Below are 23,706 nucleotides of genomic sequence, written 5' to 3'. Positions count from 1 at the left end.
GAGAGCCCATGACATGAGCAAAAAGAACTTCCAGCTCCATTTGTAACAGCATAAGTGTTATGTTTTTAGTCCTTGTTAAAACCTGTTTTTATTTACTTGGGCTTTGCAATTCACTTGCGCCTCCTCCATTCTAGTTACTGTATATGCTACTATGATATTAATCTGTTATTTATTGTTATTTTATGTGTATGCTTTATTTTTATTTAACTTCTATGCTGTTCTATAGTCAAAATAAATCTTTAAGTGATTTATATATTTTTTTTATTAAAAACATTTTACGCAACGCAATTAAACCAAAATAAGGTACAAAAGCAACCCCATAAAAGCAAGTTGTAAATATCCAACTACATCAAAATGCAACATAATTCGTATTTATCAACAAATAATAATAGATATTACTGAAAGGCCCTAACATGTAATACAACCAGGCCCACTGAAGAACAATCCAATAAGGGAGCAAAAATATATATTAAAAATGACTCATTTCTACCCCACCACTCACCTGGAACAATACAAACATTGTTTCCTCATTTTTCACCTAAGGAGACTTGAGTCTTTCCCTACTTGTGGAGAGTTGAGCACATCTGCCAAGCACACCTGAGACTCACCTTAGACTCACAGGGAGCACCCCTGTCACGCTAACAAAAACAAAACAAATCTCTCTTAAAGAGCAAGAATGCTCCAAGAACAATAGTTTTTTTAAAAAAACACGATCCCATAGGCTGAAACTGGATGGTGCTTTCAGGATCTCCAAGGGGTCTAGGCTAATTGTGGGATCATGTTTGCTACAGATAGAGCAATATTGCTCTCAAAAGTGTTTCACAAATCTTTCACAGCAGGCTTTAGTTCTAGGTATGCTTGTTTGGGTACGATCATTGTTAAATTCAGTGGGTTTTACTTCTAAGAAATGCAGAGGTCTATTATATATGTGGAATACGTTCTTGAAGAATTATGTCTCTAAAGTATGTTGTAACCCATTTTTAGAAAACAGTCAAACCAATACAAATATAGAGTTGAAAGAGATACCCATGACTGCAATGAATGCCTTTATACTGTGTGTATAAGTAACTAGGGAATAGCTAGGCTATAGTCAATGAAAAGGCTATTGGATAATGTGTACATTTTCTTTGTGTAGCCAAAGAAAGGTTCTGAAAAGCTTAAGCGTCTGTTACATATTTGTCCAAACCAAAGAAGGCAGGAAGACATTCTAAAGGTGAGCGAGAAGAAATACTATGTACTGTTATCATACGCTAATATTGATCTAAGTCGTTTCTGTGGTATTATTTTAATTGCACGTTATTTTGCGATATTTTAGTTGAATGACAGGCTGAAAATGCAAATAATAAATGAATAAATAAAATATTTGAAGCATTAATATGGAAAGGCATGTGCTCAATTTATCATCTTATATTTGTAAGTAATTATTGCTTTTGTGTAAATATTTAGCCACAGTACTGCATTTTGTTTACTTCCCCCCCTTTTTAAAAAAGTTCTTTCTCATTTTGTCCCCAAATCCCCAAATAGGTAGCTGACGTTTTAACAAAAGTTCTGTCAATGTTAAAAGAACAAAGAGTTCCCCCACCCAATAGCAGCTGATAACACATACATACATCCTGGCAGTGGTAAACCAATTACAGGATCAGGAGTTGGTTAAGTAGTTGCAATCTGACAACCATTTTGTAAATTAAAGATAATAATTGGTACCTTGATTCTCAAACTTAATCTGTTATGGGAGTCTGTTCAACTCCAGAAATGATTCGAAAACCAAGGCACAGCTTCTGATTGGCTGCAGGAGCTTCCTGCACTCAATTGGAAGCCGCATCAGACATTTGCCTTCCGAAAAACATTCGCAAACTGGAACACTCACGTCTGGCTCTGCAGCATTCAGGAGCCGATTTGTATGGAAGCCAAGCCATTCAGGAACAAAGGTACCACTGTATAGCCAGTGGGATCAAAATCTTTGTTGTTGTTGTTGTTTAGTCGTTTAGTCGTGTCCGACTCTTTGTGACCCCATGGACCAGAGCACACCAGGCACTCCTGTCTTCCACTGCCTCCCCCAGTTTGGTCAAATTCATGCTGGTAGCTTTGAGAACACTGTCCAACCATCTCGTCCTCAGTCGTCCCCTTCTCCTTGTGCCCTCCATCTTTCCCAACATCAGGATCTTTTCCAGGGAGTCTTCTCTTCTCATGAGGTGGCCAAAATATTGGAGCCTCAGCTTCAGGATCTGTCCTTCCAGTGAGCACTCGGGGCTAATTTCCTTCAGAATGGAGAGGTTTGATCTTCTTGCAGTCCATGGGACTCTCAAGAGTCTCCTCCAGCACCAGAATTCAAAAGCATCAATTCTTCGGCGATCAGCCTTCTTTATGGTCCATCTCTCACTTCCATACATCACTACTGGGAAAACCATAGCTTTAACTATACGGACCTTTGTTGGCAAGGTGATGTCTCTATCAAAATCTTACATCTACATAAATGTGCTTAGGAATGCAGACCTAAAATCAGCATCCTGCAGGACCAGCTTCCAAAGTAGTATGTCATGACAGAGAACCACTTTGGCCACATACTTATGTTAGAGACACTAGAAAACATAGTCCTCTTGAGAAAGGTAAGAGATAGACTTTAGTCAAAAGCAGCCTTTAGTTATTTCTGTTTCTAACAGAGAGTCTCCAGTGTTTGTCTAATATAGATTAGTGATAAAAAACAGGGTTCAAATTTAATGTGTGGTGGGCGTCTTTCTCCTCTCCATCCTCTAAGGGGGTATGTGGGGAAGTTATAGTTTTTGCTCTTCCTCCATAAGCAAGCTGCACAATCACCTGTCACATACTAACGTATAAAGAAACGTTTTGTTAGCTATCTGTAAAATAAACAGGCTTTTAGAGCTCATAGATTTTTTTTTGTTTAAGTGTTTCAATATAAAAAGCTTTTTTGTAAACGCAAATCTCATTGCAAGGCATCTGACAAATATTGACAAAAGTTTCTACCTCTTAAAGTTGCGTAACAAAGTGTTGCTTTGTTTATTAAGGAAGCAATCAGCAACCTAAGATGTCTTTTTGCATCAGATCCTATGCCAGATATGTATTTCTTTGACTCATTAAACATGTTTTATATAAATAGTTGGGCGTACCTTTATCGGTAATAACAAAACAAACCATACATTAACTGATAGTTGCTAATGCAGTTATTTAGATTTTTTTCTAAAATTGTATAATAATAATAATAATAATAATAATAATAATAATAATAATAATAATAATAATTTGTTATTTATACCCCACCCATCTGAGGGACGTGGGTGGTGCTGTGGGTTAAACCACAGAGCCTAGGACTTGCCGATCAGAAGGTCGGCAGTTCGAATCCCTGCCACGGGGTGAGCTCCCATTTCTCGGTGCCTGCTCCTGCCAACCTAGCAGTTTGAAAGCACGTGAAAGTGCAAGTAGATAAATAGGTACCGCTCCGGTGGGAAGGTAAATGGCATTTCCGTGTGCTGCTCTAGTTCGCCAGAAGCAGCTTTGTCATGCTGGCCACATGACCTGGAAGCTATACGCCGGCTCCCTCGGCCAATAAAGCAAGATGAGCGCCGCAACCCCAGAGTCACTCACAACTGGACCTAATGGTCAGGGGTCCTTTTACCTTTACCCCACCCATCTGGCTGGGTTTCCCCAGCCACTCTTGTAAACCAATTGCCCACTGCCACTTCCTTTCCACCCAGGCAGGGCCAGCACAAGACAGTTTGGCACATGAGGCAAACCACAAAGAGCCATGGCCCCACCAGGGTAGAAGGGGGTGGGGAATGAAGCTCTTCATTAGGAACAGGGTGTGTGGGGAGTGAAGATCTACATGGGATGTGTTCCTTGGAGGCTAGATCTGCTGCCCCAGTTGCCCCACCTTGCCTCATGGGAGGGCCAGCCCTGCTCCCAGGTCCAGGAGGCAAGCAGAAGGGAGAAGAGGGATAGAATGGCTTGCAACCAGAACAGGGAAGGTTGCCACCCTTTGAGTAATTAGTTGCAAGGCTGGACAGATTTTAACCTTGGTTTCTGCCTGGTTGTACCGTCACGTGAAAGACAAAAATCCCATGACTGCAAACATGGAGCAGGAATTCTAACAGTTAGATGCATACTAAGCGATCTTTTTTTGCTTATCACATTGTGATATTCCTTGAAAGAAGGAAATGTGAGTCCTACCATACCCCACAAATTATTAAGCAATCTCCGGAGTTCAGAAATGATATTTTAAACAGAGCATAGGGGATGATACTAATGGCTTTACTACATGACCCAACACCAGCTTCTTACATCTTTCCAATAACAATCTTGTAGCACAGAGTTGGAGATAATGTTATAAACTATAGTTAAGGGGAAGTGTATTGAAAAGGTGTTAGTAGCCTATGGTCAATAGAAAAAGGAGATGTGAAAAACAAGTATATTTAGCCAGGCAGACTGAGGTGGTGGTGGGGGACATGGACAGCTGTTTTGGCACATGAAAGTAGAATCTCAGTGAATTGGAGACTGTGTTATTGAAAAGATTTTGGCAGGCAGGAATAAATGAGCAACAACATAGGTTTTAATGATAACAGGATCACTGTACATACGACTGGTCCTTGCCACATTAAAACCAGTGGTTTTGGTGTGCTGTGCAATTAAGGATTTGACAGCTCAGTATCTTCTGGGGGACAAATCTGGAACTTCAGCTCATTTAAATTTGATGTGTTTGCATATTCTATAATTCTGCCTCAGCGTTCCCTCTGTCAATGGAAGTACCCGATATTCCTTTATTCTACATAAATGCTGTGAGGATAAATAGTGTGATTCAAAGACAAAAGAGAATACCACCATTTGGGACAGTAGTGTGGGCAGATAGGATCTTTAACAGCTGTATAAAAGGTAAAGGGACTCCTGACCATTAGGTCCAGTCGTGACCGACTCTGGGGTTGCGGCGCTCATCTCGCTTTATTGGCCGAGGGAGCCAGCGTATACCTTCCAAAATTCCCTATTAGGGAAGTTAAAAATGGTTTATTTACAAACTCTCCAAAGCTCAGATTCAGGTGCTTTTCCATACAGCATTCAGAAAAAGTTGCACAGGCAATAAAACTTGGCTTAGTTACAGTGGTGGAAGTTTGTAAATGATTGTTCTAGGAATTCAAGAGTGGCTTGTAGACTGGGGAAGAATAATAGGCTTGATTACCTAGTTTCTCCCAAGCTGGGTGGGAGTAAGCTAGCTAAGCCTGGCAAGACAGCTTACTCTATGGTGTTAACCCCTTCATGTAGTAAGTAGACTTAAAACTGGTTAGCATGCATATCTTTGGTATGATAAAATAAAGACCCATAGTGGCTTTAAGAATCACATAATTAGGAAGTCACTTTACAATGTGTGGATTAGGTATCAGGATCTTTTGGTAAGAAAAACACCCAAATGGATTTCTCCAATGGAAGCACAGGCACAAAAAAAGCTAAACATGGAAAATAAGTGGCTGAGATATTCAGATTTATTGGTAGAAGATGACGAGGGATTTAAGTTAAAATCATTTGAACAAATTAAAGACAAAGTAAATTGGCTTCAATATTACCAAATTAATGAACAAGCTGGGTGGGAGTGAGCTAGCTAAGCCTGGCAAGACAGCTTACTCTATGGTGTTAACCCCTTCATGTAGTAAGTAGACTTAAGCATGTTGGTTATATGAGGCTGGTTATCCCATAAATTGAACCACGGTCTTAATGACAGAAAGCTTCTAGTGTTGCATGCGTAGCACACAGTTTATCCAGCAGCGTCTACAAGCCCAGCTTTTAAGTATAAAATATTCTCTTCTTCCAGATACAAGCATGTTTGAAGACAAACAGAGCCTTTCAGTGTTTGCCTAGTGAAACACAACTCCAACTGTGCCAAGCTTTCATCTACCAAGAGTAAGTAAGAAGCCTGGGCGCTACCTGTGTATTGAGGATGGGATCCATTCCATAGGCTTCCTTCAGAAAGCTGGGTCAGAAGGTGAACATTTTTCAACAAGGCTGAAATCCTTTTGATTAAATATTTATCATACTTCAGAAATGCCCTGCCCTGTTAAAATAAAATATTGACAAGTGGAAGCTACATAATTCTTCTCTGGTATTCTATGATTTCAACAAGGAGCCTTCTAATGGAGAGCTTCTGGACCTTTGGTGACTAAGACAAAAAAAAGCAAAACCCAATTTAGTTAATAGGAACTGCTGCTCTCACAGAGTAATTTACAAAGCTGCATTAAAATTGCACGCTTTACAGCCCTTACTGTGTAAAATATGAATCATGCTTTTTAATTCTCGCCACACTTAATTGAACAAGGGAAATAATAATCCTCATTTTATACACAGAAAAATGCTGGGGTGAAGACAGATGTTACTTAAGGATACAAGCCATGGCAGGCTCTGCACCTGTGCTGTGAGCCTAGTTTTGTAATTTGCATGATAAACATGCATATCCATGGCACAAATCGCTGATCAGTCTTGTCACTCGTATTCAGATAGTCTGCCTTCTCTAAAAAAAGAAAAGCTCATTCCATATATGTTTATCTGTTCATCACTCATTTATTTTTAAAAGAAATATGCATTATTTGAAAAGTCTTGCAAACCTGCAAACACTACCAAATAAGTTCTCTCCAGAGATGTATCTTTTTAATTCATTCTGCACCGCACTGCGTAACTGTAAAGGTAAAGGGACCCCTGACCATTAGGTCCAGTCATGACTGACTCTGGGGTTGCGGCGCTCATCTCGCTTTATTGGCCGAGGGAGCCGGCATACAGCTTCCGGGTCATGAGGCCAGCATGACTAAGCCGCTTCTGGCGAACCAGAGCAGCACATGGAAATGCCATTTACCTTCCCGCCAGAGTGGTACCTATTTATCTACTTGCACTTTGATATGCTTTCGAACTGCTAGCTTGGCAGGAGCAGGGACCGAGCAACGGGAGCTCACCCCGTCATGGGGATTCGAACCACCGACCTTCTGATCAGCAAGTCCTAGGCTCTGTGGTTTAATCCACAGTGCCACCTGCGTCCCGCTACGTAACTGTACAGGTTTAAATAAAATTGTTTACAAAGCAGTAAAACTGCCTCTGCCATTCTTGCAGCCGTGCCTTTGTAAACAAGACTCAGCAACTAGAAGTGACTTGTATAAATTCACATATCCAGGAAATTTCAGGGGTGCTATTTTAAGCCATTTCCTAAACTGCATAAATGGGTTACTAATTATTTCCAGGATTCAGTCAGGAACAAGGAGGGTCAGTCAGAAAGAGAGGATGGGACTTGTTAAAATTTCTGAATTCTCCATTTCCATTACCTACCAAGCATATGGGAAGAGGGTCTGGGAACACTTTATCAGGTTCTAGAGTGACTCAGGCCGAACTGAAAGTCCATTACAGTGAAGGAAAAAACTAAGACTGAATTATGCTTGAGGATTTTTATGTACAGTTAATAGCAACTCTGAGCTAATGTACTGGAAAAAGCAAAGATCACCAGTGTCAAAGGAATGATTCTTCAACGTCAACTTCATTGGAATGGTCATGTTGTTTGAATGCCTGATTATCATCTTCCAAAGCAACTACTCTATTCCCAACTTAAGAATGGAAAGCTAAAAGGTTGGTGGATAACAAAGAGGTTTAAAGACTCTCTCAAAGCAAATCTTTAAAAATGCAGTATAAGCACAGATAATTGGGAAACATTGCGAGCACTCCAGTTGGAGAATAGCCTCTACCAAGGTTATCATGAACTTTGAAGAGGCACAAACTCAGGACCCAAGGGAGAAACGTGCTAAGAGGAAGGCACGTTTGGCAAATCCTCACCATGATCAACTCCCGCCTGGAAACCTATGTCCCCACTGTGGAAGGATGTGTGGATCCAGAATAGGCCTATACAGTCACTTACAGACACACTGTTAAGACCATGTTCATGGAAGACAATCTTACTTGGATATGAACAATTGCCAAAGAAAGAAAGAATAGTAACTCTGAATTCTGAACAGTGAGTTGCCGATGCAGAACTGTGTTACAAATTTGTCCTGAGGCCAGAGCAATTTTATATGAGCACTGCCTGTTGATTTTAGTTCTTAACCAATATAGTCACTACAACCACCAGTAATAGATGCTGGTGTTGTGGGAGCAGCACTATGGATAGTGTCAGTGAGGTTTATGCAGGCTTCCAAGGGTCTGTAAGTGGCCCTATAAGTGATCAGATTGATACACACACACATAGTCTCCAGCCTGAAAATGTCCCACAGCAATATACTTCTTCATTTGGCTGATATAAAAATGCCTACCAACAGAAGTCTTATTAAAATCAATGATATACTAACAGTAAGTGGTCATTGGATTGCTTCATTAGTGAGAAGGCTAATATTTTTTATTCTTTTACTTGCACTCTAAGATGGTTCTGTGGTTAGGAAGATCCACTCATAGGATAATAAATATTTCTTTAAATGATATTCACGCCTTAATGAAGGTTTTCGTTTCGGTCACCAAACTACTAATAGCTGCACACACATCCCTTTATTTTACCTGCAGTAATTTCTGTTGATGTTGTTATATTTTCAAAACAGGTATGAAGCCGGGACAGTCATTATCCGTCAAGGACACGTAGCAATGGAATGCTATTTAGTGTTGTCTGGCAAACTGAAAATCGTTATAGATGATGCTACGATTTTAACCCCGGAAACATTATATGAAATTGAAGAGGGAAATTTTATAGGGGTAACTACTGCCGTCTATGTATTGTCAAACAATTTGTGGGAAATGCTGCTTTTCAGTGTAGAGATATGAAAGAGAAGCTCTTCAGTGATATTTTCTTTTTCTGATAATTCTAATTACATGTTTTAAATAACAAGTAACGTCTCTACTCATGTGTTTTTGAGATGTTTTCTCAGTTGGGTGTCGGAGGTATTGTTTGTAGCTACTTCTATATTCTAATATACTGTAATTCTGGTAGTAAACTCTTGCACATACTGCTGTGCGATCCTATATGAAGATAAACTTGAAACTCTTTTTATTCCCCAAAGGAAACCTGCCTGCTGACTAATACAAGACGCCCTGCTTCAGTTATATGTAAATCTGATTCAGAACTTGCTGTGATTGACAAGGAGGTATGTACACAAATCACCCCCCTCAAATGGCACATGCATTTATTTTGGCTTACAGTGAAACGAACTGATTTTTCCTGTAAAAGGCTTTAAATAAACTTCATAATATGGTCTACAGTGGTACCTCTGGTTACAGACGCTTCAGGTTAGACACCGCTAACCCAGAAATAGTACCTCAGGTTAAGAACTTTGCTTCAGGATGAGAACAGAAATCATGCAGCAGCGGCACAGTGGAAGCATTAGCTAAAGTGGTACCTAAGGGTAAGAACAGTTTCAGGTTAAGAACGGACCTCCAGAACGAATTAAGTTCTTAACCTGAGGTACTACTGTATTAAAGTTGCCAGGGATGAGTCTAATACCAGACAAACTAGCAAGATATGACATCCCAAAACTAGATAAAGAAGAATACAGTGGTGCCTCGCAAGACGAAATTAATCCGTTCCGCGAGTCTCTTCGTCTTGCGGTTTTTTCGTCTTGCGAAGCACGGCTATTAGCGGCTTAGCGGCTATTAACGGCTTAGCGGCTTTAAGAAAAAGGAAACAAACTCGCAAGAACTCGCAAGACGTTTCGTCTTGCGAAGCAAGCTCATAGGGAAATTCGTCTTGCGGAACGACTCAAAAAACGGGAAACTCTTTCGTCTTGCGTGTTTTTCGTCTTGCAAGGCATTCGTCTTGCGAGGTACCACTGTATATAAACAGTTGTCCCTACAAGGATTGAGCCAGTCAGGATGCAGGCAGAAGGAACAAAGTGGGATTATTGTACTTCTTTTGGCCTGTCCATCACTGCAAGTGATTTGCTTGAAAAATGGTTCTAGACAGGTGAATAGCCGCATGCAGAGCTCCACTTCTTGTTTGGCAGGCACAGCCCCAATCAGAATATGAGACGTTCCTCTCATTTTGTGTTCAAAGAGGTGGCTTAATGGTTGTCACAAGTGTCACCCCTTCAATACCCTATCAGCATACAGATAGCCATCTTCTGTTGTTGCTGTTCTAGAGCAGTCCTTACTAGGAGCAAATCCATTGTTAAATTGTTCCAGTTATGAATATTTGTTTCCATCATATGCCATAGCAAGGTTTCAAATAGCTATGGGCAGGGCAGCCTTGCATTCTCAGGACAGTGGATATAAATAGAATAATCAGACATAAATATGGGGGTGAACAAAAGAAAAATACATAATTGGCACAGGAGCAGCTATCATTAGCAGAAAATGCAGGTCAGCTAACATCACATAGATTCAAACGATAATCGTGCACATGAGGATAAACGCAGTTCAGTCTTGCCTTAGCACCGGCTATCAAAATGCCACCTTATTTTCAGTTGCAAATAAGTTCTCTTTTGCAGAGTTGACCTGTGCTGATGGTTCTTCAACAGCTGGTGGAGAAATGTATTTTAAACTGATTGAGTTATAGGCCAAGAAAACAATTTTAACCTTTGTGGCATATACAAGAGCCTCAGATTAAATGGGAACCAAATCAAATTAAACAGGACTTCCTTCAAAGTAAAGATGCATAGGATGACACTATAGAAATTCTCTTCAGCATGTTGTCACCCATCATCTGCTTATGATACTGTACTGAAGAAAACCATATGATCTAATCTGTATTGGCAGGTGAATTACCATTTGTCATATGAAGAACTCTAATGTGGAAATTCTTGCTTGTTTTTACAAGAGCAGTTTTTTTACTGCTGGGTCTTGGGCACATTATACACTCAGTTTCATGAGCAAAATAGGTGAGAAATCTTGACGATATGAACGGCTTACTCAAGCTAGGTATTTAAGTCATGAATCTGTGATTTTTGGGTATTGATATCTTATGTAGAAGCACCTGCCATTCTCTTCATCTACACCCCCCCCACCGCATTGTACTCTTCATTTTTCTGGTGAAGGAGGAATGAGTAGTATTAATTGTATTAGGACGTAACAGGGTAACATGCCTTTAATAGCTGCCATATAAAGTTATGAATATTATGTTCAGGTTGCAATCCTGTGCACACTGTCCATAGCGCAAGCTTCACTGGACTTTGGGACTGCCTTCTGAATGGACATTCATAAGATTTTAAAGCAGTAACAGGGATAGGAAAAGGGACAGAATTATCAGGTTCGATTTTTTTTTAAGGGGCACAGGGAATGCTGCAGAATTTTTTCCAATCATGAAAGAATGTACAGTATAACTCAATGCTGCTTAACCATATCTATGCCAGCTACTCGTTCCTACTGAATACCTGTTCCTACTGCATACCCGCGCCAGCAGGGGGCGTGGTTGGCCTCCTTCGTCACTGTCCTGGCTGACGTGCCCTCGTCCATTGGGCCAGCCAATAGGGTTGGCTCGTGGGCGGGGTTGAGCCACATTCAAGTGGACGTGGCAGCCTCGTGTCTTCACTCTGCTTCCCGGTACCTCCAGATCACCTGCTCGCCCGCCCTTAGCTGATAATGATCATAATTCTTCCTTTTGACCTTGCTATGGACCTTGGTTGGTTGCCTTGGTTGACCAGGGAGCCTGGTAGGAATTTTTATCCATTTGGCAAATTGGCACCAGTCTCTTGGTTTTTCGCCTCCTTCGGTGCAAATCGTCACAACTTTTCAGGTCTTGGTGGTTAGGCATTGGAATATCTGTCGTGTGTTGGAGGGCAGGTCGTGGCCATCACCTACCCCTCCCCTTGTTGGGTATTCCGTTAAAGGAATCTGGAGGTCATGGATCCTGCCCTGTCGGTGGCTAGGGCCATGGCATGACCCCCGGTGACATCAGGGGAAGCTTCCAGTTGTATTTGCATCAACAAGCTCCTCCCACTGGGTGCTAACCTTCAAATGACTCCCCGCTGCGCAGGGTGGGTTCATATGTTGATTGTTGATCTAATTCCTATGCCAATACCTCTCACATGCTGTAATCAATAAAGTTGTGGCCTTATTTAGCTCATTAACCTAAAATAAACATGTCTTGTGTCTTATTTATCCCAAGTGTGTGGAAGGTCCTCGACTCACAGCACATTGCTGCGTGAGTAATAGAGTATTATGCACATTTATTGCATTATCTTCGATTACTCCTATGTACACAAGGTAATGTCAAATTTTCCAAATAAGGAGATCAGTGCCAGCTTTTCCACATCCTTTTCACTTAAGTATCAGCAATGTGCCATATACCCACAAATTCCAGTTGCTTGAAGTGAAAAACAGAAATGAGAATTGCCTTTTCCAAATATTTTAAGAATGAGAACTTGCTTGATTTTCCTGGCTTATTAAGTTCTGGGAAGAAGAAAAAATGCATTAACAATGAATATTGCAATCTTGCGCCTTACCTTCAGGCCCGATAAACATAATGAATACAATATAATGAATATATCCAAATAAATAAGGATTAAGCTGCACCTCACTTTGAAATTGCTGGTAATCTGGAAAGGATATACTAATCATTAGTATTTTAACTTTTAAACTGTCATGCACCTGTAAAAAAAAAAGTCTATTAAGAGTCCTGTTTTGTTTTTAAAAATGAGAGAAGGGTAAAACGTATTTTATTAAATGAACTTTGTGAGAGATATAGTTCATGATGGTAGCAATGCAAGTGTTAAAGCAGAAATTCTCATTTTAGCAAAAAAGGTGTAAGAGGTCTGATGCAAAGTCTGTAGCAGAGGAATGGCTCAGAAGAATGCTACTGGAATTTTGTGTTCATCGGTAGAATCCTCCAAGCATGTTACACATCCATCCTTAAATTTTAGTGGAACTTGTGTGGTATTCGCTTCTAATCACCACTTAGAAACAAATTGAGACGGTCCAGCAGCAACAGTAGATGAAGGGTTATGTGCACTACATGTTCTTTATTTATTGCATTATGAAATATATCTCCATCGAATAATTAGATTTTAGCAGGTTATCTTCTTCCGAGAAAGGGAGAGTGTTTGCCAGTCACCTATAGGAACGTTTAGCTCCACTAACCTTTATGTATTATTAATATTTTAGACTCAGCAGTGCCTTCATTCCTCTTGTTTTATATTGCAAGAGACTGAAGCTTAAACTCTATAGGAATATGCCTACTTAGGGGAATTGAATAATGGAATAAAGAAATAAAAAGGTACTTTAAAAGCCTTCTAAACTCCTGGGGCTGGGGGGAAGGAGGAGGCCTTTATAAATGTTTTCACTTCACAACTGCAAGTAGTGCAAATGAACAGCACAGAAACAAAATTCATGGGCTTTCTAAAGGAAGTTGACGGTATTACCCAAGATGATTTACTATCCTGGCACTTAGGTGTAGATTAGAGCTACTCTGTTCATCAAAATTACAGCCTAAGCCTGACCTAGAGGGAACACTTTTTAAAACAGAAACATATTTATCATTTAGACAGAACAACCCTTTGGCATTTTACAACCCCCTCAATGTCTGAATTTCAGGAATTCATTTCTATTCCACACAAGAAGACCACCGGGCTCCTCCAGACGATCTATTAATTCAGTGTTCATCTTAACTCGCTTCCACAAAGCTTACGCGACAGGGAGACTATCTCTGGTCTTGAGCATTTGTTCTGATTTGTTTACAAGGTGGTTATACAACAATGAGCAGTCATCTTGCATCCAACATAATTTGCTTGCAAGGTGTTCCTGTTAATCATTTGTTCATTCCAGCACTTTTCCCATCACTTTCCTAACTGGAAAAAGTCTGGGGGAAATTTTGTTTTGATTTTTGAAGTGGGTTTGTTGCACTAGGGTAACTTGTGATTCGAGGACCCGATCCCCGCTTGGGGAATAAAGACACGTGGACACAGAATGTAAGGTTAATGGGTAAGGTAAAGGCCACAACTGGACACAGAATGTAAGGTTAATGGGTAAGGTAAAGGCAACAACTTTATTGATTACAGCATGTGAGAAGGTATTGGCTTAGGCATTGGACCACGGAACATTAGACTCCACCCACTCGTAGAGGGGTGAGTCTGAGGAGGGGTTAACCACCAGTATGGGAAGCCTGTTGATGCTAATCCAACTATAGGCTCTCTTCCTGATGTCACCGAGGGTCGTGCCATGGCCCCCCGCCACACGGGTATCGGACAGGATCCACAACCACTGGATTCCTTTAGCGGAATACCGAAAATTGTCGGGGAAGGCGATGACCACACCTTGCCCCCCCAAACACCAAGAACACATTCCAATGCCCAACCGACAAATACCACGAAAGTTGTGACGGTTGCTATGAGGTAGGCGAAAAAACACAAGAGGCCGGGCCAATTTAGCCAATTGGAAAAGACTCCTACCAGGCCCCCTGGTTAAACAGGGCGACCAACCAGAGGTCCATAGCAAAGTCTAAGGAACAGAGAGAAAATGTTTGTGCAATGGTGGGGACGGCTGGTGCGGCTGCGCTTGAGCAGCAAGCCCCGCCCCCGCCAAGCTTCCCTATTGGGTGCCCAACCGGGGAGGGGCATGGCACCAGCCCTGGAGTTGAAGCAAGGGGCAGAGTGCCCCCTGTATGACGCAGGAATCATCTCCCGCTCTCAAACCCTCCCCTCCTGGGAGGAGGAAAGGCTAAAGCACTTTAGTTGTTTTAATTGCATGCACCTAAAGTTGCATTTCCTGACAACCTAGCAGTTCGAAAGCACGTCAAAGTGCAAGCAGATAAATAGGTACCACTCAGGCGGGAATGCAAACGGCCTTTCCGTGTGCTGCTCTGGTTCACCAGAAGCGGCTTTGTCATGCTGGCCACATGACCCGGAAGCTGTCTGCGGACAAACGCCTGCTCCCTTGGCCAATAAAGCAAGATGAGTGCCGCAACCCCAGAGTCGGTCACGACTGGACCTAATGGTCAGGGGTCCCTTTACCTTAAAGTTGCATTATGCACTTGAGCCTCTCCCACAAATTAGTGGATTGTCTATTAACAATTTAATATTGCTTTGTAATATATTATTACTGTAAAATAAATAACTATCTTTGAAAAGCATGGATACTTTGTAGGTGTGGGGCAGGCCCAGTCTTCAAGTCACTATCTTACTGATAAAGCACCTTAACACTTGGCTTGAAAATATCATTCCTGTGTAGTGTTTTATTTCTAAAAAGGCATGGGACAGAAGTCTGCTTGGAAACCATATTTACGTGCCTGGAAACCCTGGTCAATAGTCACAGCTGTCTGAGGGGTGGCTTTGACTTTTCTGTGGTACAAAATAATAATACTACTCTGTTTCACATGTTCAAAACACTGGCTGAGACCTGGCTTTGAAACAGATTCTGGGGCTGAGCTCTGACCAGCCCTGCTTCAAAGTAAGCCTTGCGTAAGTAGTTCATGTCGTGCCATGCTGACAGTTAAGATGAGGAAGAGCTATCTTATAATTAGACTGGATTGACATTAAGTTGATGTATGTTTTATAGAGGTCTATTAATCAGAGCTTGATGGATCCCGGAAGTTTATTCTTCAAAACATTTGGATGGAGAGTTGTTTAGAGACACTTAACTAAAATTGTTTACTAATGTTTTATGATTCATCTCATAAAATCCCTGTCCCGTGGACTTGGAAAGCCTTCTGTATTTAAAAGATAAATGGTAAAAGCTGGATTTATCATGTCTTCTTTTCACTATGAATCGGATCAAATCATCCAGCATAGTGCTCCGTGCATTCATGCAGCTCTCAATAGGTTACACTGGGCCACCTCTCAGTTTAATTACCTTGCAGGGTTATTCTGGAGATAAAATGAGCAGCTGGAAAGAACCAGAAAAGCCAGCTGAGCTCAAATGGAGGATGTACGGAATCACAGAAACATGATTAACAGAATAAATGAATTAGTTTTGCTTCTTTCTCGTTATTCTAAAACCCCAATCAGGTTGAATACTGGCCTTCTCCAGCTCTTTCTCTCATGCCACTAAAAAACCTCCCTCTCTTGAATTTTGATGTTTAGAAGATGCGACAACAAATTGCCCATAGTGACCCTACCGCCGCCAAACTTTGCATACCCACAAAAAGACCTATATCGTTGATTTGACACATTAGCCCTAATAGCAGCCGGATTCCAAATAGCTTGATTCAGTGAAAGTGGGACAGACAGTTCATCGTGTCGTAAAACTGATTTAGGGCTTTGCCACTGGAAACTATAGACTGGGTAAATCACAATTAAATGCAGTCCTTTTGTTTTGTTCTTTTAAAAGTTGCTTGCACATGGAAAAACAGATGTCATAAAGGGCATCTTCTTCAACATGTTAAGAGTTTTGTGTGTAAAATATGAGAGGAGCACTAAAACTAGCAACCTCACACTTGCAGGTCTGAAGTGATACAGTCCGGGAATAGTTTTACATTGTTTTCTATAATGGGATTTAAACATGATTGCTCATAGGGAAATGATGTAACAAAAAGATTAGTTTACATACGCAATGTCTTACATAACTTTTGATGCTTTATTCCTATAGCACTTTCCTTTGTGAAAATATCAGTTCATGTTCTGATTTGAGTTGCCAACACATTCAGCATAAACCACCAGGAATGGAAGCCGTGTGAGTTTAATATAATTAAATGAGAGTTATACAACACTTAAGCCGAATTTGTATTAAATTGTGATCTGCATTCTAAAAATTACCTTGCAAGCTGATAAACATCTTCCTGTGGTTAACTACAAGTTACAAATTGTGAATCGGCAATATAATTTTATGATTGTTACTGAGGAAAGATACTTCCAAGAGATGAAAATGAGCTTTCAGGGAAAACAAAGAGTTGGATTTTCTTCCCTTCAGTCTCTAATCCCATTCTGGTTTGGATCCAACATGCACTTAAATGTACTGGAAATGAAAGCTGGTGGTTTCTCTCTTGCACGCGGGTACATTTAGGGTCCATTAGCACATATTGTTCATATATTCCTGTAATGATTTCCATGCAGAAGCGCTGTGTGCGAATGGCAGCGGCGAAGAAACACTATGCTAGTAAGCCTAAGGCTGCAATCCTGCACCTACTTTCTAGGGAGTAAGGCTCATCAAACTCAAATGGATAGAGAGATAGGATTGAACTCTGGGAGCAGAAATTAAATGGAACAAAAACTTCTGGGAACATCTGTGTCACGTTGAGCTGCCTGCATCCACACCATTCACACAGTGCGTTTGCACAGGAATTCCCCCCCCCCCCGTGGCATGAGCTGTGGAAACAGATAAGGTAACATAGCCACTACAGTGGTACCTCAGGTTAAGAACTTAATTCGTTCTGGAGGTCCATTCTTAACCTGAAACTGTTCTTAACCTGAGGTACAACTTTAGATAATGGGCCCTCCCGCTGCCACCACCGTACGATTTCTGTTCTCATCCTGAAGCAAAGTTCTTAACCTGAGGTACTATTTCTGGGTTAGCGGAGTCTGTAACCTGAAGCGTCTGTAACCCGAGGTACCACTGTATTCATGTCAAGTTTTCTGAGAAAATAAATGCCAGGATAGGGCCAGGAGAGCCATGACTTTGAAAACTGCACCCTGTCAGATCTGTTTCTCTGTTGGGCACTAGGATGCCTGTTGTTGTTTAGTCGTTTAGTCGTGTCCGCCTCTTCGTGACCCCATGGACCAGAGCATGTGAGGCACTCCTGTCTTCCACGGCCTCCCACTCATGTTTGTAGCTTCGAGAACACTATCCAACCATCTCATCCTCTGTCCCCTTCTCCTTGTGCCCTCCATCTTTCCCAACATCAGGGTCTTTTCCAGGGAGTCTTCTCTTCTCATGAGGTGGCCAATGTATTGGAGCCTCAGCTTCAGGATCTGTCCTTCCAGTGAGCACTCAGGGCTGATTTCCTTCAGAATGGATAGGTTTGATCTTCTTGCAGTCCATGGGACTCTCAAGAGTCTCCTCCAGCACCATAATTCAAAAGCATCAATTCTTCGGCGATCAGCCTTCTTTATTGTCCAGCTCTCCCTTCAAAGTGGGATTTGGTCCAGCTCTCACTGCAAAGTGGGATTTTGTGCCTCCTGGTGCCAAAGGAAGGAAGTACCAGCCAAAAGGAAATTGTCTGCTCTCCATCTCTTATAGAGTGTCGGTTTGTTTCCTGCCTTCTCTCTAAGCAGAATTTTTTTTCATATTTGATGCGGCCTCTTTCTTCTAGCCTCTTCCTCTGTCTACAGCTGTGCCTGCAATGCTTAAAGGGAGGGGGTGTTTATGAAATTTTCACCCCACTCCCCGACTTCGCCGTTTCCTCTCATCTTTTTTATGTGTCAATTGCTCCCTCAGTAACAGCCTCCTCTTGAGTACTCTCGGTTTAGGGGCAGCCCATTGTGCTTGTCTGTATTTTGTCCTTCCCTTTTTTTACATTTATCTGCTATGTTCCACCCCAAACGTGCCAGTTTGTCATTGTCCTTTCACCTTGGCCTCCTGCTTCCTTAACTTTTGTCTTCTGTGTCGTTTCTCAGCTGTTGATTGTGAGACGTTATGCCAAAAGCTTTGAAAAATATATATTTCTCATTGTGGCCGTTTGCCCATTTTTGGGGGGATACGTTTATATTGGGGGAGAGAAAGGGTTAATAGGTTGACCAATAAGAAAGCCCAGAGGCAGAACCTTCCTGATTTTAAGGCTCAGCCCAGAGGTTTTGACAGTGAGTTCGGTTGGTTCTTTTGGGAGGGGAGATAAAGGAATCATAGTACATTAGAGACGGACAAGACTGAGAGGAAATAGAGTGACATCGTTTCAAATATATGTGTTTGAAATAAACTTTAATCTTCATTGTTAACTCTACCTAAGACTCAGTTCTTCACTGGGGAGCCGTGGGGTTTTTCCCACACTCGTGCCCTCTTCTTCAGAGGCATGCATGCTTAGAGAGCTGGCTGCTATCTTGGCAAGGCATGGTGGTGCAAGCTGCTAAAATATGATGGCTCGGAATACACCGCTCTGGCCACCATTTTGAGCATGCAGTGAGTGGCAGGAACACTGCGCAAGGCCCTGTCAGATCCACAGTGGTGGTGGCAGCAGACAGGAAGACCGCATGAGGCCCAAACGGCGTGGCTTGGGTGTGGTGGGCAGGGGTTCTGGACTCTTAGCACCTGTCCTGGCTCTCACTGGAGGATGAAGAACTCGGACCCGGCGTATGGTATCTATCCAAAACTTTCATGCTTAAATCGACATAGTAACTAGGGTTAGAAGGCACAACAGGTGCTATGCACGGCTGTGCAAGCTAAGATGTTGATCCAGCTAGTGACATTCTCATTGGTACCCATAGTATGGGAATGGCTGGTTAGCTTGTCAGGGTGCGAGCGGCTGTTGTGGCCTCTTGCAGAGAACTCCCACCCCCCAGGGAGCAATGCCTGGGGACCAGCGGCTAGCAGACTGGGGAATTCCCAGGCTGGCCACTGGGGATTGGCAGGTTTTTCTGCCAGCTGAGTGATTTGAATTCCAGCTGGGCTGAGTGGATGGGATTTGAGGAGTGCATAAAGGCCAGCTGCCCCTGACCCCAGAGACCTCAAGTATATGTTTGTTTATGTGATAGTCTTAAAAGGTAAAGGGATCCCTGACCATTAGGTCCAGTCGTGACCAACTCTGGGGTTGTGGCACTCATCTCGCTTTATTGGCCGAGGGAGCTGGCGTACGGCTTCTGGGTCATGTGGCCAGCATGACTAAGCCGCTTCTGGCGAACCAGAGCAGCGCATGGAAATGCCATTTACCTTCCCACCAGAGCTGTACCTATTTATCTACTTGCACTTTGACATGCTTTCAAACTGCTAGGTTGGCAGGAGCAGGGACCGAGCAACGGGAGCTCACCCTGTCACAGGGATTTGAACCGCCGACCTTCTGATCGGCAAGTCCTAAGCTCTGTGATTTAACCCACAACGCCACCTGCGTCCCTTGGGGCAGTCTTACATTTCTTTAAAAACAAAATTACTTGTTTTTTAGCATTACAGTGGTACCTCTGGTTACATACGCTTCAGGTTACAGACTCCGCTAACCCAGAAATAGTGCTTCAGGTTAAGAACTTTGCTTCAGAATGAGAACAGAAATTGTGCTCCGGCGGCGCGGCAGCGGCAGGAGGCCCCATTAGCTAAAGTGGTGCTTCAGGTTAAGAACAGTTTCAGTACAGACCTCCGGAACGAATTAAGTACTTAACCCGAGGTACTACTGTATATTGAATCTTCTGATAATGGCTGGAGGAATTAGAACTGCATTTAACAGAAATTTACTCTGATAGGAGTATGCGGGGGGTGGGGACTGTGTGCAGCAGAAACAAACAAAAAGGCGAGAGAGCAGTATTCAGCAATTCCATGCCCTAGAAAGTGAGAGGCTCCTCTAATGTGTGTTAAGTGTTTGTTTCTCAGAGGAAACAAGAGTTATCAGGTCAGGAAGGTGAAAAAGACTTCTGGAAAAAGATCACCCCTTCCAACACTGCTTACGTCAAAATGAACATTTAAAGAAGTGGAATATTAATACTTATAGAATTTCTTCATGCATTTTTAATGACTCCTAGCTTTTGTAGCTGAAGCTGTAGTGAATGAAGGTACAAGAGGTTGAGTCATCACATTGGTAGCTGGTGCCAACTTCCAGGCATTAACTTTAATTATTTATGGGTTTTTTGCTGATAGAAGTTATGGCACATTTTAGAAAGCGAAGATTCTGCCTTGCTCAAGCAAAGGCCTATCACCTGGCTCAGTGGATGAGGTTAACAGAGGGAGAAATGCCGCCTTCACTTTTGCCATCAAATCAGAGCTGCTCGTTTGTATCTTTGCCCTTTTTGGTCTGGTCCATAATCAGTAACTAGTAATAATGTTTCCTAATGTATTAATCGTTATTAAAGGATTGAGAGCGATCCACAATATTCTCCTTCCACCTTTCTGCCATGCAGAAACCCCCCCTTCCCTTTCCCATATTATCCATGATGTAATGTTGCACATGCTCCGTGGCAAATGCTAAGCTTCTTCTGAGCCCGGGGGTCAGGATGGCATGCACCCAGGCTGGCACAGCCAGTGCAGGTGGTTTGTGGCGGTAGAGGCAGCATGGCCAGGGCGCTCGCTCTGCCTGCCTTTCTCCCTCCTTCCCCCAGCTGCTGCCAAGTGCATGCATCTCCTTTGCCACCTGCCGCTAACCAGGTGCACTTGTCAGCACTCTGGCTGCAATCGCAGTATTTTGGGGGCTGGCCCCCAAGGGACCCGCTGTCCCTGCTGCAGGAAGGCGCCATCTCCCCTGGCTCTCCCGACTGCCCGCTTCTGCTTAGCTGTTGGGTGCCAAACCACACGGAAGAAAGGAACAAGCAAGCGGGGGAAGGAGGGACTGGCATTGGGGGCATGCGCAGGATGGAACAAATATTTATGGGGCTGGACCCCCAGAGGAAAATTATGGCAGGGGGCCAAGCTTACCCAGCCCCATACAAGTTGGTGCACCTGTTGCTAAGAAACCCTGGATTCAAATTTTGATTTAATGTTAACCATTTTTGTTGTTTAGTCGTTCAGTCGTGTCTGACTCTTCGTGACCCCATGGACCAGAGCACGCCAGGCCCTCCTGTCTTCCACTGCCTCCCGCAGTTTGGTCAAACTCATGTTCGTAGCTTCGAGGACACTGTCCAACCATCTCATCCTCTATCGTCCCCTTCTCCTTGTGCCCTCCATCTTTCCCAACATCAGGGTCTTTTCCAGGGAGTCTTCTCTTCTCATGAGGTGGCCAAAGTATTGGAGCCTCAGCTTCAGGACATGTCCTTCCAGTGAGGGCTGATTTCCTTCAGAATGGATAGGTTTGATCTTCTTGCAGTCCATGGGATTCTCAAGAGTTTCCTCCAGCACCATAATTCAAAAGCATCACTTCTTCGGCGATCAGCCTTCTTTATGGTCCAGCTGTCACTTCCATACATCACTACTGGAAAACCATATGTTAACCATAGTTTGCATTTAACCTGCTGCAGATACAGTGGTACCTCTAGTTACGAACTTAATTTGTTCCAGAGGTCCGTTCTTAACCCGAAACTGTTCTTAACTAGAGGCATGCTTTTGCTAATGGCGCCTCTTGCTGCAGCTGCGCTGCGGGCACACAATTTCTGTTCTTATCCTGGGGCAAAGTTCTCAACTCGAGGTAACTCTTCCAGGTTAGCGGAGTTTGTAACCTGAAGTGTTTATAGCCTGAGGCATTTGTAACTCGAGGTACCACTGTACAGTGCTACTCCATAGATAATGCATAAAAGGGAAGCAAGTTTGAATTCACACAGGGGAGGTGGAAGGGAAGGGGTGTACAATTTGTGGGATCCACGTTGAACAGATTGAGACGTGTTATATCTTTACCCTGTTACTATGGAGGCTCAAATTGCCTAACAACAAAAGATGTTAACAAACAAAACGAAACAAAACATCACCCTGACACAACCAAGTTCATTGTTATCAAAATACGGAAACAAAGCCATGGTAAATTATTTTATTACACTGATTTAAATTTTTTGTTGCCTGCCCTTTGTTGTAACAACAATCTCACAGTGGATGCATTAGATAACTTTAAAGTACAGTGGTACCTCGGGTTAAGTACTTAATTCATTCCGGAGGTCCGTTCTTAACCTGAAACTGTTCTTAACCTGAAGCACCACTTTAGCTAATGGGGCCTCCCGCTACCGCCACACGATTTCTGTTCTCATCCTGAAGCAAAGTTCTTAACCTGAGGTACTATTTCTGGGTTAGCGGAGTCTGTAACCTGAAGCATATGTAACCTGAAGCGTATGTAACCCGAGGTACCACTGAAATACATATAAGACGAAACGCAAGAAAGAAAATATTATTCACAATATTGACTGCCAGTAAAATAACGAGCAAACAGCATTAAACCCCAACAAACGCCTGAGTAAACAAGCATGTCTTTTTGGCGGCTGCTGAAAATTTGGTGCCAATTCTATTTCAGAGGAGGAGGAGTTTCCTATTAGGGCACCACCACCAAGTAGGTCCTGCCTTGGGCAGCTACGTAACAAGCTTCAGATATCTGGCGCCCCTTGAAGAGTGTCTCCCACAGGCAGGTCTATGTGGGAGAAAGTTTTCCATCAAGTATCTAGGTCCCAAGTTGTATAGGTTTTCTACTAGTCAAGATAGATAGATAGATAGATAGATAGATAGATAGATAGATAGATAGATGATAGATAGATAGATAGATGATAGATAGAGATATAGATATATTTGTTGCAGGTATATGACACAATTAAGGTTACTTCCTTAAATATAATTTTTGTTCTTCGTTTAACAGGATTTTAAATGTATTCTTGCCAACTTACGATGTGAGCAACACCGCACAACTTGTCTCTTTTTAAGGTAACTTACTTTTTTACCTCAAAAAACCAGTGCTTTAGATTATGACTGTAACCCTGTGATTAATAACGTGTGTAGCCCATGCTTGGCAGTTGGCTAGATGACTGCTGCCTGAAAGTGAAGGAGAAAAACAACAACTCTCTTGCACATTAAAGTATATTCTTCTGAGATGTTTAATATTTCATATATAGCTGGGTTATTTTTGCTTCAAGACTTAGGGTCCATAATTAATGTATGCCTGTTAAGGTGTACAGCTTGTCAAATATTCTTAAATCTTAACGGCAGTCAACCAACACTGACAGATGCAAAATGAAATAATTCAACTCTTAGATTACTTTTTATTTCTACTTAAGGTATTAGGAGGCAGGAATCATAAGGGAGCGATACTTTCATTGGAACAACTTGTTTAAACTGCAAACGCAAAAAAAGGTTTTAAAA

General features: G+C 42.3%; 2 protein-coding genes across 4 annotated transcripts in view; one reads left to right on the top strand and one right to left on the bottom strand.

The window, feature by feature from the left end:
- Positions 1-23,706, bottom strand: part of EXOC1L (exocyst complex component 1 like) — a gene marked incomplete at its 5' end in the record, with an annotated part of 116,735 nt that overhangs the window by 15,774 nt on the left and 77,255 nt on the right. The gene's annotated exons all lie outside the window — the stretch shown is intronic.
- Positions 1-23,706, top strand: part of LOC309541078 (cyclic nucleotide-binding domain-containing protein 2-like) — a gene marked incomplete at its 5' end in the record, with an annotated part of 32,863 nt that overhangs the window by 4,623 nt on the left and 4,534 nt on the right. The window contains 5 exons of the mRNA XM_082238487.1: positions 1,136-1,213; positions 5,810-5,898; positions 8,556-8,706; positions 9,012-9,095; positions 23,207-23,271. Of these exons, the coding sequence (XP_082094613.1) occupies positions 1,136-1,213; positions 5,810-5,898; positions 8,556-8,706; positions 9,012-9,095; positions 23,207-23,271 (467 nt within the window). The remainder of the gene's footprint in view (positions 1-1,135; positions 1,214-5,809; positions 5,899-8,555; positions 8,707-9,011; positions 9,096-23,206; positions 23,272-23,706) is intronic.

The sequence above is a fragment of the Podarcis vaucheri genome (genome assembly GCF_965113315.1).
Source record: "Podarcis vaucheri genome assembly, chromosome: 9".
NCBI classification, from domain to species: domain Eukaryota; kingdom Metazoa; phylum Chordata; class Lepidosauria; order Squamata; family Lacertidae; genus Podarcis; species Podarcis vaucheri.
This window is presented reverse-complemented; position numbering and strand designations above follow the sequence as displayed.